This window comes from Antechinus flavipes, chromosome 3 (genome assembly GCF_016432865.1).
Source record: "Antechinus flavipes isolate AdamAnt ecotype Samford, QLD, Australia chromosome 3, AdamAnt_v2, whole genome shotgun sequence".
NCBI classification, from domain to species: Eukaryota; Metazoa; Chordata; class Mammalia; order Dasyuromorphia; family Dasyuridae; genus Antechinus; species Antechinus flavipes.
Window position 1 is genome coordinate 272396346 of NC_067400.1, and position 15214 is coordinate 272411559.

Genomic DNA, 15214 nt, shown 5'->3' on the forward strand with positions numbered 1-15214 from the left:
TTGTTGATTTGGATTTTTTTGTTGTTTTGTTTCTACATTTAAAGCTCACCTTGGATATAAGGATTGACAAAAGAATATTGTTTTCACTAAGGAAATACTTATGCTGTGACATATCAGATTTTGACTGATTTTCTTTTTTAAAAATGATTATTCATTCTTCATTGCAGTTCAGCAAGTACTAGGATCAAATGCAACATAAGTATATAGCAATTAATAACAAATTCTAACTAAACAGCTCATGTTCTTTTGACATGATGAAAATGATAAATATGAAATCACACTGAATTTGCTGAGTTTATTTAATGAGAAATTATTACTAATGATCTGTAAGGGAATTTCCATAAAACATAGAGACACTAACATTTTTTTTTTTAATTTTTATTTAATAATTACTTTATATTGACAGAATCCATGCCAGGGTAATTTTTTTACAACATTATCCCTTGCACTCGTTTCTGTTCCGATTTTTTCCCCTCCCTCCCTCCACCCCCTCCCCTAGATGGCAAGCAGTTTTATATATGTTAGATATGTTGCAGTATATCCTAGATACAATATATGTTTGCAGAACCAGACACTAACATTTCAATAATAGTTTTCACAAATAATATCATAGGTCTCCACTGATCACAGATGGTAAGGACTTCTGGCTACTTGACTAAGAACAAAAAAGCAATTTTTCCCCTGGGAATTAAAGCCAAAGCAAGTGCCCAAGTACCATTTTTGGAAATGCTACACTCAGTTTATTTTCCTTATAAAAAAATCACAGCATGTCTTATTAGAAACCTGTAGACTGAACAAGGTATTAAAAAAATTAGTCATGCTGTTTCTTAATCTTTTTTTTTTTTAATGGCACTAGGGATAAGTGGTATTTGTCACTCTTCAATAGATATAAAACATTTTATATACATTACTTCATCTGAGTTTTACAATAAGAGAAGAGAGCTGGTATGGTATTTATTTTACAAATAAAGAAATTGAGTTTTAAAAAGGTTATATGACTTAACTGTGGTCACATATGTCCCCCAGAGGCAGCATTTGAACTTAGGTTTTTCTTTCTTCAATCCCAGAACCTACTTAGACTGTCTATTCCTAATCTTTTAATCCAGCTGCTTCCCATATATTGCCATCAGGAAATGATAAAATTAATTCTGAAAGATATACTTTAAAAAAGTTTAAAAAATAATATTATATGGATTTAGTTATCTCCTTTATACTGATGATTTTCTTTTCTTTTCCTTTTAAAAACTTTTTGGTAGTATTATTTTTCCAAATACACGCAAAGATACTTTTCAACATTCACCTTTGCAAAACCTTGTGTTCTACATTTTTCTCCCTCTCTCCTCCCCAAGACATATACTGATAACTTTCAGATCCATCTCTCCTGCCCTAACTGCTAACCTTCAGTCTCACATCTTCATCTGCCTATTAATGATCTCAACTGAATATTCAGTAATCATCTCAAACTCAAATAAAACTAATCTTCTTTCTCTCAATACTCCCCCTTTCTAAACTTCCCTACTATTGTTAAAGGCACCATTGTCCTCCCAGTCTCCCAAACTTGCAAAATAAGTATCTTCTTCACTATCTTTCATCCCACCATCTCCTATCTGTTGTCAAGAACTTTCCATTTTACTTTTATCACATCTCTCAAATATACCCCCTTCTCTACTCTGATAATATATCACCCTGGTGCAGTCCCTCATCATCTCATGCTTGGTATGTTGCCATAGCTTGCTGATGGGTCTCTCTTTATGTTAATCCATTCTACATTCTACTACTAAATTTATTTTCCTAAAGCACAAGTTGGATCATATCTCTCTCCATCTCTATCTCCCTTTCTCTCACACACATATACACCCCACACACACACACTCAAAATAAACAAACTCCAATGGCCCCCATTACTTTCTGAATCAAATAAGAATCCACTATTTGATGCATTCAGAACATAGGGCTGCCACCACTTTTCCTTCCAAATCTTCTTACACTTTACCTATTGGCAGATACTCTTCAATCCATTTTTACTTGCCCCATTTCTGTTACTTAAAATATTCTCTTGATTCTGGGCATTTTCTCTGTTTTTTTCCCATGCTTGGAGTGTCCTCCTTCCTCATCTTTATTTCCTAGCTTCAAATCTAACTGAAATCTCTTCTAATAGGAAAGCTTTTGCAACTCCTCTTAATTTTAGTTCCTTTCCTGGAGATTATATCCTATTTATTCTATGTACAGTTTGTTTGTACATATTTATTTACTTATTGTCTCTCCCATTTAGATCATGCCCCTCCTTGAGGACAAGACTGCCTTTTGGCCTCCATTTGTGTCCTCAGGACTTAAAATACTATCTGGCATGTAGTAGATGCTAATAAATAAAGGACAACTAGAAAGAAATTGTATTATGGCAAATCTGTAGATCTGACTAATAATCATTAGGCATGTTCAATTATTAAAATATAGTCCCAAAACAACAAATTAATCATGTATCCTCAGAAAGGTGTAGCTGATATGAGAAAATCTGTAATCATTTTTGCAGAATTTCTTGAAACCTCATACCTCTGACCTTTTATATATCTTAATAACTATATTTCATTATAATTGACATTTTTTATAATCTTGGGTTTTTTATTTATACATTTAAAAATATTATTCTGAGGTGGAGTTCATAGGCTTCATCAGACTGCCACAAAAGTCCATTTCAAATGCAACAAAAGTTTAAAAACCTGTTTTTGAGTCTTGTCTTAGTTTGATACAATTGTCCAGACAAACCAACATGCAACAGAATAAAAGATGATGGGAGAAATTGGATAATCCTTCCATGTTATATAGAGTAGTTAAGCACAGAGGGAAATCCTGGCCTTTCAAAATCATTACTCAAAATCAACACATTTAAAAATAAATCAACTTTCGAATCTTCTTCTTCTTCTTCTTCTTCTTTTTTTTTTTTTTTTTTTGCTGAGGCAATTGGGGTTAAGTGACTTGCCCAGGGTCACACAACTAGGAAGTGTTAAGTGTCTAAGACCAGATTTGAACTCAGGTCCTCCTGACTTCAAGGCTGGTGCTCTATCCACTGTGCCACCTAGTTGCCTCCAAATGCACTTTTAAAGCTTCAAAATTCAAGGTTTAATGTATGACAACTTCAATAGATGCTTTTGAATTAGACCTGCTTTATTTTCTATTAGAATATACTGAATGTTTTTCTTTGTGGAGCATTGAACCATCCTAAGGCTTCATTCCCTTAAAGCAATTTACCTTCTCTATAAGGAAATTGCTGTTTAAGTTTCATAGATATTATAAAGGCCTCCCAATGTAATAAAAATACCTCCTCTACCTGCTCAGTCTTGAAATTTCTTTAATAAAAAACAAAGTGTTTTATTCTGTGTTTCAGTATGAAATTTGAAATACAAATACACAGAGGCAGTTAGGTGGTACCTGTCCTGGAGTCAGGAGGATATGAGTTCAGATCTGGTCTCAGATACTTGATACTAGCTATGTGATTCTGGGTGAGTCACTTAACCCCAACTGCCTCATGAAAAAATTATTCAAATAAACCTGGAAGAAATAACATCAACTTAAATTCACACAAAAGCCAATTCTATCTGGCATGAAAAATAGGTTTGGATGAGAGAGGAAGAGAAGTGGAAATAGAAAAAGGCAAAGTTTTGAGTTGTGATATTTCAGAATTTTGTCTGCAGATAACAGAATATATCCTTTGTCTCATTCAAGATTTCCAGTTAATCAAATGTGTTGATGCCAAAACATTTACTTTGTTCTGCTTATTTAGGAACATTTTTCATAGCTTTGGAAAGGTGTATTTTAGATATTTTTTATTGTTGTTGCTATCATAGTCTATAAATTGTCTAGTTCTTATATTTGCTATATTTTCTCTGTCTTAATGGATAAATTATATTCAGCAAATATTTATTAAACATTTACTCTATGCAAAACATTATGGAGCTACCATAAATAAATAAAAGCTGGCCCTTCAAAGACTTCAATCTAATATCCGTATAATGAGAATTCTAACATAGCTGCTTAAAGGTGGGGGCAGGAGTACAAAGAAAATACTATGAGAATTCTAAGAAGACATTGTTTTAGGGATGGGAGGACCAGGAAAGACTTCAATAAATATAAGAAATAAGACCTGAGCCTTGTCTCAGATGATACCAGCAGGGGAAAAAAATGGCAAGGTATGGAAAGAGAAGACAAATTACAAAGCAGTATGGTGCATACCTTGGAAAACAAACAGAAGAGGGGAATAAATGATAGTTAAACTAGATTAGAACATAAAATATGTGTAAAGCAGTTAAAGATAATGAGAATTTGGACAAGATTACAAAGGCTCTTGAGTGCCAAGATAAGGCTTATATAGTTATATGCTTTCTATGTGTATATGTATATTACATATAATAAATACTGCTTCTTTAAGTCAGTAATGGCTACGTTTCAGTGATAGTATAATTATCAGTATGCTATTAGTAGTGACAAGGGAATCCTAGTTTGAAAATTGGGTCAACTACCTTTAGGTAAATTGGCAACCATAAACTACCCAGAGCTCACCCAAATGTTTGAAGATTGTTGTAACATCTCTTCTTTAGTAATAAAATTTTAGATGGAACCTTCCTTCCTCATCAAGCTTTCTTTTTTTTACTTTTAAGGAAAATGACCAAGTTGTTTTCATATATATATCAGGCAAATAAATAGACCTTGCTTCTTCCAATAATTTTATAGTTCATTTCATTCTTTACATTCATTATTTGGGGATTCAAACATATACATACATACATACACACACACGCACACACACACACATACACACGTTCTTTATCTAGATGACATATGTCCATAACACAAGAGTAATCAGATACAGCTACATAACTGTAGATTGAGGGGAGTTTTTCTTAGCTGTGTAGAATAGTAAACATAATGGAAAGGAAATCCTTTTTTCTAGGATGACTGCTTGCAAGAAGAAAAGGTGATAGCAGAAGACATGAAAACTGAATTTGAATTAGTGTCCTTTGGGGAACTACCATAGAAATATAATTTATAAGATAATTAAGAATGTAAATAGATTCTCTATGGATTTCTCTTTTGGTTCTAACATATAGTCACCTGATTAAAAAAAATTCATGAATACATTTCAAGGAATCAACAGAGACTAATTGTAGGCATATAATATCAAAGAGAGCAAAATAAAATACTTCTGTTTCAGTAATAGCATAATAAATTAACAGCCAAACAAAGCTTACCTTATGCTTCCTTATCTTAAGAAGGCATCATATCATAGTGTTTTCCTAAACAAAATATATTTTGTATATATTCTGTAACGAACTTAAATATCTTCTGTATGTAATGCATTGGGCTGAAAGCCGGAGGAGATGTAAATCTGCCCTTAAGAAGTTTAGATTGTAGTACATTATTTATGGCAGTTAATGAAACTGTTTCAGATAAGATGTCTATAAGATTAAGGCTTATAATATAATTTTAAATATTATACCTCTTAAAACATGTAAGTATATTTCTTAAATGTATAATTAGCAAAGACTTGCCCGAAGCTCAAACTTTTTGATAATAAAATAATTTCTGCCATCTTAAAAAAAACTAATAGTTGTGGTAATAATAGACATCAACCATTAGTAATATAAATATAAAATCTTTAGCCTTCCCCATAAAACATCATTCGGCAAGACCTTTATGAAACAGATATAGAATGTTTTGTAAGAGAAAAGACATACATTTTAAATTGATAATTAAATTCATGAAGTGTATTTTCATCAGGTTGCTAGCCAAGATTTATATCTCTTGAGCCATTGCTAGCTTCTTAAAATCTTTGGTCCAACTGCTAGTCCCATCCCAAGGACTGAAGAAAAAAGATGAAGCTCAAGTTAGAATGAGCTGGAAAGTTCACATAAGCCAATTTGGTTGTTGTGGATGAAGATAGAATTTGGTATATATGGTTCATTTCATTTAGATCTACTAAGTTTTAGTTTTAAGTAATTTGGAAGATTGGAACCGTAAATAAGCGTAGAAAATAAGTTGTATATCTGTATGTATTTTTTTAACAAAACGTTTTATTAAGAGGAAATTTAGAGTGGTAGAGTTTTGTTTTTGATGAGGTACCTATTTGTTTTATAAATGTGACACTCAAAAGACTTTTGGTAGACATAAAACATTAGAATACAATCTATACTTATTAGGCAAATGATAGCGCAAAATTTGTCATCCACCTGTCTTTTAGCATTGATAATTTCATCTTCTAGGAAACCATCTTTGTCCTTGCTGTCATAACAGGCATTTTTCAAAATGGTTTCTCTATTAGTGCCTGCAAAATTTGCTAAAGTTGCTAACAGTTTGTGATTTATTTCTTTGCCAACAGGAATCTACAAGCAGAATATGATCGACTGAAACAGCAGCATGAACACAAAGGCCTGTCCCCACTGCCATCCCCTCCTGAGATGATGCCCATCTCTCCCCAGAGTCCCCGGGATGCTGAGCTCATTGCAGAAGCCAAGCTACTGCGCCAGCACAAAGGCCGCCTGGAAGCCAGGATGCAGATCCTGGAGGATCATAATAAGCAGCTGGAGTCACAGCTGCATAGACTAAGACAGCTACTGGAACAAGTGAGACCCAGATCTAATACTTAGAATTTTTAAGGTGTCTTTATTCCCCTCTCTCAAAGCAAAACTAACAACTTGATTTATAAATCTTGTTTATAAACAAAGATTTGTTTATAAAGTAAGTGAGTCAAGGAATATTTTTTGAGCACTTCTTATGTGCCTAGTATTATGGGCTACCCAAGAAATATAAGACAGAGGCTATTTCTATAAGGAACTTAGAATCACAGCTGAAGAACAAGATGTACACAAGCATGAAATAATTTATGAGCCAGGTGCTATGTAATTAAGTCTGGTAAAGAAATTGGGTACAAAAGTGAGTTGGGCAGATAGAGTTCATTATTGTTTGGCTCTGTCAAGAAAAATTTTGAAGAGGAAGTTGGCAGTCTAAATATTGAGAAGGGTAATGAGTACAACATGAAGGTGGGAATAAACATGGTATAGAAACCTAAACATTATCCTGATGGAGTAGAGATTTATATTGAATATTAGTGAATATTAACATTTTTAAACTCATAACACTGTGGGCTTAGTAAGTTCACTTACAAGAGTCTAATTCTCCTACAAATTTATCTCCTGACACCAAATTTTCATTGAGATTAAAGGTTTGGGGAATGTGAGGATAAAAGAATTACTATGAAAATCGTCCATGTATTTCTTAGACCACTCCAACATTGTATTCTAATTTTAAAATGTGCCCCACATAAAGGCTTTAGTGTCTGTATTCCTCTGGGTATGGTAGTATTCGTTCCTAAATTTTATAACTATGTTTATGTTCTCTTGTTTTTGTTGTCATTTTAATCCCTTAAAAAAAAAAAAAAAAAGGTTTAAAAAATATTCTTGGAGAACATTCATTGTACTTCTAGCAGTACATAATCTCTGTTCATTAGGTACTTTAAACCAAAATAGCTTTGCAGATAAAGCCTGCATATCTTATCAGTTGACAAAATGGGCAACATCATTGTTGACATTTTTCTTTTTTACTGTGAACACTTACTTCCCTGTCCCTTATTAGGTCTTTAAGTCTTCTGGGATGTCTTAATTTACATGTGTTCCTTTTTAGTTTTACATTTAATGGTTTTTATGTATTCCATTCTCATTTTTCTTGCATTTTGTTAAAGACTGGATCTTTTTTACACTGGGATAAATTAACTCTTAAGATTAAATTTTATAGTTACTTTTTTTAAAAATATAGTTTCTTTGATCTAATTTATTTTCTCTGTCAGAGCAAAAAAATTCTGTGTGTATGTATATGTCCATTTCTGTGAAATATTTCTTTTCTTTCTAATGCTTCAGCCCCAGGCAGAGGCCAAGGTGAATGGCACAACAGTATCCTCTCCTTCCACCTCTTTACAGAGGTCAGATAGCAGTCAGCCAATGCTGCTTCGAGTAGTTGGCAGTCAGACTTCAGAAACCATGGGTAAGTACTAGCATTTATATTGCGTGTATGTATGTGTGTAATAACATCTGTTGAAATCAATCTTCATTAGAAATAGTAAAAACTTGAATTTTTTAATTTTAATGACCTAATAAGGGATTTTCCCCCCACAAAGCAGTCTTAGAACATAAAATCTTACAGACAAAAAGGGCTTTGTCTAATATAACCCCATTTAACATAATGATGAATCCATGGCCCAGAATGATTAGATGATGGTGCAAGTCCCACACTTCATTAGTAACATAGACAATACCAGAATTTGGTTGTATTAGCTTGTATCTGTGTCTATCCTTTATTCCTCTGTATCACTCTACTAATATTCAGAAAATGAAATCCTATTGGTTTAGAAGAGATGGAGGCTATTTCTGACCCTCTGCTTTGATTCCATCTATGTGTGACCAGAAACTAGCTTTTTTATAAATGGAAACATAAACCTAAAGTAGATTTTAAAATTTATTTTATTAATTTTTTTATTGAATCTATAGTTTTATTAACCAGGGCACAACCAGTGAGTAAGCGCCTTTCACCCATACAGATGCACTAACTATATTTCATGACAGTCTTAGTTACATGAGGAACTTTAGAGATTAAATGATTTGTCAGACCTCTGGTACATACAAACTGTAATTTAGGGCTCTGAGAAACTCTCTGAACTATCAAGTTATAGACATAATTGTACAGCTGTAGAGAAAAATTTCTCACACTAATGAAGTTTTAAAAAAAGACTATTAACAACATCCACAGTACATGTCAAAAATGTCAAACACTTAAAAAGTTCTACACTTTCAAAATACTGATAGGATATGTATCTGTCTTATTCTGCAAATAAAAATATTTGAAAAAATTTTTACTACATGCATATTTTATAAGTGGTATTCAGGGTGCTTGATGCTCAAAAACACGAATTATTAAAACCTAATGGCAGTAGGAGAAAGAGTATACTGTTTAGAGCCTATAGATTAGAAGTCTAAGGTATTAATGTTTTCTGGAACTTCCTCTTAGATAATTAATAGTTAAGTGGCAGAGTTTTAAATGAAGACAAAAGTAAAAGTGAAAAAATTTTTATGGAATTTTGTAATTTACCAAGGAATTTCATCATCATAACTGAAATTTGTAAAGCTCTTTAAGGTCTACAAATCAGTGAAAGGGATTGCATTTTTTCCAGAGGATAAATTAATTCTGTATGAACTTACTTTGAGGCTCACAACAACAATGGGACAAGTAATACAGACATTGTAGGCTCTATTTCTATCAGAAGGAGAGAGCCAAACCTCAAAAAATGTTTAAGTGACCTATTCAAAGAAATATGCTGTACCCCATTTGCAACAATATAGAAATATTGTTTACAACTCCATACAGATGGTAAAATTATCATTTTGTATGACCAAAAGAAAAATGAGAGGTAAAGTCAAATGCTAACATGAACAATCAAGTTGGAATCAAAGAGCTGGACTTCTGACTCCAAGTCTAATTGTTGTGACATCAGTAGGACCTGTTTTATGTAGCCTGAGTTGGTTTCTCCTTAAGACAACAAGGAGTCTCTTCTTGAGATCTTCGTTTACATACATGGCTTTTTTGTTTTTGTGGTTCAATCTTTTTCATTTGTGTTTTCTTAGCAAAGATACTTAGGTGGTTTGCCATTTCCTTCAGCTCATTTTACAAATAAAGAACTGAGGCAAATAGGGTTAAATGACTGTCCCAGGGACACCTAGTAGGTTTCTGAAGGCAAATTTGAACTCAGGATTTCTTGACACTGCAACACCTAGCTGCAAGCTTCTTTGCTACCTCAAGTATAAAAGGTCCAATCCAAAGGAAGTTGCTTTTGAAGACATCTCTGGAGGAATTTTCTAATCTGGCATTGTTGATTTTTGTAATGAATGTAGAGATGAAAGAGAATACTTATTTATCTGATTTTCTATCTTTTTAACTTTAGGAATTATATGCTTTTTGTTCTTTCTTATAGGTATAGAATTCTCCTCCTTTTCCCCATTTTATGGTCTAAGTCTGAATCTCTAGCCCAGCCTGAGTCATACCTGTCCTCAAATAATGATCTTTCTATTATAGCTGTTCTATAGAAATGCCGCCTCAACTTAACATTCATTTGACACATTTGTAATTTTACTTGAAGAAAAAACTGAATGTTAGTTATTTTTCCCAAGTATATAACCCAAGTACCCCAAATAAACTTTCAGCCTATACAAGGAAGGGAACAAATAAGTAAATAAATGCAATTTGTCACTGGGGAACGGTTTTTGCAATGCTGGGATTTGCTGTTTTGTACTCTTACTGTAAGACAGCATTCCTAAATATTCTTCCCACGTATTAGGAAGTTATTTTTATACTACTATGTAATCTAATGAAATAGCTACTATTCTTCAAGTATTACCTGGACTTCAGCAGTTCATGTACATGTGAGCAGAGACTACATGCTCAAAAACAGCTTTAAAACCATTTGAACACCATGTTCAGTAATGCATCGTGACAATTCAGTTATGTTTCAGGTTCTTCCCCCTGCTATTTGAAAAATGGCCACCTTATATTTAGCAGCATAACTGTGTACAAGATTGAAGAATTCATATAATATATCTTTATGTAAGATGCTTCCCCAAAAATTCTGTTGGGAAAAATGTGTTATTGAAGCTAAAGAATGTTTTCTGGAGAAGCTGATGATAAGGTAATAGCACACACCAAGGAGAAAATTGGTTATGAACATAATATATGATTTAAATCAATGATCCAAAGAAATAGAGATTGTGGGCTTAATCACTCCAAGACAGATTTAATTATTTGCTCATACATCTTTTTTCCCCAGAAAATAACTTGCTTAAGTGGTAAAAACACAATAGTGGTAATGCCACTTTTTTTTCTCATAGAGCTATAGAACTCATTTTTATCTATAAAACATAAATAAAACTACATTTTTATCTAAATTATACAGAGTCAGTGATTACTTTGGGAGAAGGTGAATAAGACAGTCATGGTACCTTCTCTTTAGCATGGCCTGAAGCTGTTTCATCTTTGAGAAGACTTACCTAAGATTTTCCCTATTGGCAATCTCTCCCATTTTCTTTTTTCTCTTACTTCAAACATTATTTATCATACTCTTATCAAACTACTAGCTAACACTCAAACTTGCAGTTCTTAATTTAAAATTTTTCATTTTTTAAGCCTTCATTAAAACAAGTTGATAAGAGAGGGATATTTTTTAGTAGAATCATCTGGAGCTCTTAATAGGATTTCCAGTTAAAAGAGAAGGTGTCCAGCAAGGCTGGAGAGCTGACTATTGAACCAAGTAGACCTGAGATCACAAGATCTACCTTTGACATTAGCAGGTTGTGATTCTTAGCAGCTCTCTAGGGGAAAAAAAATGCTCTGCTTTGGAAGAGGAAACTTCCTCATTCAAGAGAAATCACAGGCCCACTGCCTATTCCTATCCAATCTAATAGATCTTCAAATCTCATACTTATCCTTCTATTTAATAGGGTTTCAAATACTGTAGCAACAACATGTTGTTTACACCTAGTATTACATTATGGAGTAGGGAGAAAGACTTGGGACAAAAACAACATTAGGAGAAAAATATTATTGGGGTGATTGGGTCAATTGTTCAATAAGATTTTATATTATATCTCTTATATGGCAGTTGTATAAGGATGTATATGGCAGTAATTAAGTGCCTAATATTTCACTTGCTTTTATGGTAACCAAATACCTACTGCTATCTTTATGGCATATCACTTCCTCTAATCTTCCTGACTAATCCCCCAAACTTCTGGTCACATGATCATAAAGATAGAGTTAAAAGAGACCTTAATGAACATTTTTTCGATGATCTTTGAGATCATCAGCCACCTCATTTTGCATCTTGCACTCCCCTGGATACTATCTTCTGATCTTACCTATAGAAGGTTAGAACTCTTGGATTTTGCCATCAACATTGCAGCTGAATTTTCTTTTCTGTGTTCTGTCTTCCTACTAGAATTTGAGAATGAAAATTGTCTCAACTTTCTGCTCATATGCCAGAATTTAGCAAACACTTAAGAAATTCCTTTTCACATACAATTCAAAACTACTTCATGATAGGGTACATCAGAGGTAGCAGGAAGTGAGTTAGGAATGTATGTATAGAGTTAACATCTGGATTCCCAACATTTTTCAAGAAATTAGGGAAAAAAAACTAAATTGATTATTGGAAATTTTATTTTTCAAGCATTTTTTAATCCACTGAATATTTATATATTGTCCAGAGTGACATATTATTTTCAGATATTCTTCAGAAGTATACTGAAATTTTAACCTTCTAGAAACAGACTTTTAAAGAATTGGTCTTTGTGAAATGAATAGGACCTAATTTTGGGGATTCCCTGGTCCTGAACTTGCAGCCATAAAACTTATTTTATGAATATGGTCATTCAAGATCATACCTGATAAAGTCATAGTATTTTAGTTCAGAAACAAGATTAGAACAAAATAAAATAATCATAGACTAACTGCCATTTAAGAAAAAAGTTTATTTAGCCAACACAAAGAAATGATGTTCAGAAAGGATATAGTGGTGATTCTGCATTAGCCCTAGGCCTATTCCAGGAAGGAAGGATGAGGAACCTGAGAAGTCACTGGCTCTATAAGATGTCTTTTGTCCTTAGTTCACCAGGAAGCTAAGTCAGTGATTCTTTAAATCAATTAAATCTTGAGAATGGTTTCTGTCACATTTAAGAAAAACTAAACATAAGCTGCATGGGGTAGATATTCTCCTTATGATAGTGATTACAATGAAAACTTATATTTGAGAAATTATTGAGATTTAAAGCTGGAGTTTAAAGTTAACTGAGTCTTTTCCCTTGATTTTACAGATGAAAGAAGGAGGGCTAGAGAGATCAAGTGATGTGACATAGATAATAAATAGTTGAACCATTATTAGGTCCAAATCCTCTGACCACAAATGCAGAGATTTTTGTGATGCACTAAAATATATAAATGGACAATATGGTACATGGAGGATGGAATTGTCCTTTATATGTCCTAGTAAGATATTTGGCAGATAGCCAATGATACAGATATCTCAAATCAGAAATCATTCTATATATTTTAAATATAGAAAAAATAATAACTGATATTTATATAATAGTATTTTGAAGATTGAAAAGCACTTTGCATCCATCATCTCCTTAGAAGTTCACAACCCTCATGTAAGATATTGCTCTATCAATTTTACAAGAGAAACTGACACAGAGACATTGTTGCTCATATTCATAGAATTATTAACATTATATTTGGTTGGGTGAGGGAAATGTTGTGTTTTATCTTTTTTATCATCATTTTGAAAATTGAAAATTGCCAAATTTATGAAATTATTTTCCACATACCTCTCAGCTCTTAGTGTTGTGGAAATAAATGCAAGTTTCCTATAAATAATTTTTAAAAATAAAATTTCATACCAAAAAGGAAAAAAATTCTGATAAATTAATTACTTCTGCCACTTATTTATTCATGTAATAGTATTTAAGGATAAAACCCTAGGAGTTTATAAGACTTTTATGGCAAAATAGGGCCTACAGAGTTGTGAGAATTGAATTAAAAGAGGAAATTAAAATGGAAGAGAATGAAATTGTTACATTAAATTCTCTTAATGTATGGCTTTAAAAGATATGTGAATCTTATAGGATCCCAGGACATCTTAACTTTTCTTTAATAATTCTTAATATATTGAAGATGGCGGAGAGGAGGCTCACAGCTGTGTAAGCTCCGCGTTTTCTCTCACTATCCATTTCATTACAAGCCTCTGAATTAATGCTTGACTGAAAAAAAAACCCACAAATAGTTACCAAGAGAAGCCATCCTTGAGATTCGCCAAGAAAGGTCTGTCTTTACTGGAGGGCTGGGACGGTTTTAGATTGGGTGCAGGCGGCGGGCAGCTGCAGTGAGGGCACAGGAGCAGACTGGAGAGGGGGTGGGGAGTGATTGCAGCTGTCTCTGCGGGGAGAGCTTCGCTACAGGACTGGATACTTGGCCCTGGCAGCAAGTCAGTAGCCCAGCAGAGAAGCTAAAAACACCGGGGGTGAAGAATACAACCCCAAACAGCTGGAGTCTCTCGGGACCTGGCCACCCCTCCCCCACAGTGACTCAGCATGTTCTGGGATCTCAGAGCACAGGCGCAGCACAGTCGGGCTAGTGTCTCACTGCTGCCCCCGCAGTCTGTAGAGGAAGCTCGGTAACACCACCCAGCCCCTCCCCGCCAAAGAAAGCAGCCTCCATTCAGGGGTTTTTTCTTTTGTTTCTTTGCTAGTTTGTCTTTGATTTTTTGACAAAATGAGCAAAAAATTGAAGAGGACTTTAACCCTTGACAGCTTCTATCCGGATAGAGAGCAGACTCTAAATCCTGGGGAGACTGGAGACAGACTGTCTCCAGGTGAATCCCCAAAGTAGGGGATCATCTGTTCCTCAGCACAGATGAATCTCATGGAGGAAATTAAAAAGGCTCTCACAAGGGAGCTAGAAGAAAAATGGGAAAAGGAGAGGGAAGCTTGGCAAAAGAGCCTGGAGAAGTCATCCCACTCATCTAAAGAGAGACTGGATAAAGAAATAAAATCCTTGAAAAACAGGATTAGTGAACTGGAAACAGAAAACAGCTCTTTAAAAAACAAAATTGGCGAAATGGAAAAAATTCCATAGAATAAAAGAACTCAATTGGACAATTAGAAAAAGATTTTTAAAAAGTGAGTGAAGAAAATACTTCATTGAAAATCAGAATTGAACAATTGGAATTGAATGACTTGAGGAGACAAGAAGAATCAGTCAAGCAAATCCAAAAAAATCAAACAATGGAAAAGAATGTGAAATACCTTCTGGGGAAGACAACAGACCTGGAAAACAGATCCAGGAGAGACAATCTGAGAATCATTGGACTCCCAGAAAAGCATGATGAAAAAAGGAATCTGGACACTATTTTCCAGGAAATTAATCAAAGAGAACTGCCCAGAAGTCATAGAAACAGAGAGTAAAATAGACATTGAAAGAATTCATCGATCACCTACTGAAAGGGATCCTAAAATCAAAACATCAAGGAATATAGTGGCCAAATGCCAAAACCCTCAGACGAAGGAAAAAATACTGCAAGCGGCTAAAAAACCAATTCAAGTATCGAGGAGCCACAATAAGGATCACCCAG

The 15214-nt window shown here is 33.8% G+C and overlaps 1 protein-coding gene across 5 annotated transcripts in view; it reads left to right on the top strand.

Moving 5' to 3' along the window:
• Positions 1–15214, top strand: part of DMD (dystrophin) — a 2219276-nt gene that overhangs the window by 2179648 nt on the left and 24414 nt on the right. For all 5 annotated transcript variants that reach the window (XM_051991017.1, XM_051991012.1, XM_051991013.1 and 2 more), the window contains 2 exons: positions 6371–6614; positions 7905–8028. In XM_051991017.1, the coding sequence (XP_051846977.1) occupies positions 6371–6614; positions 7905–8028 (368 nt within the window). The remainder of the gene's footprint in view (positions 1–6370; positions 6615–7904; positions 8029–15214) is intronic.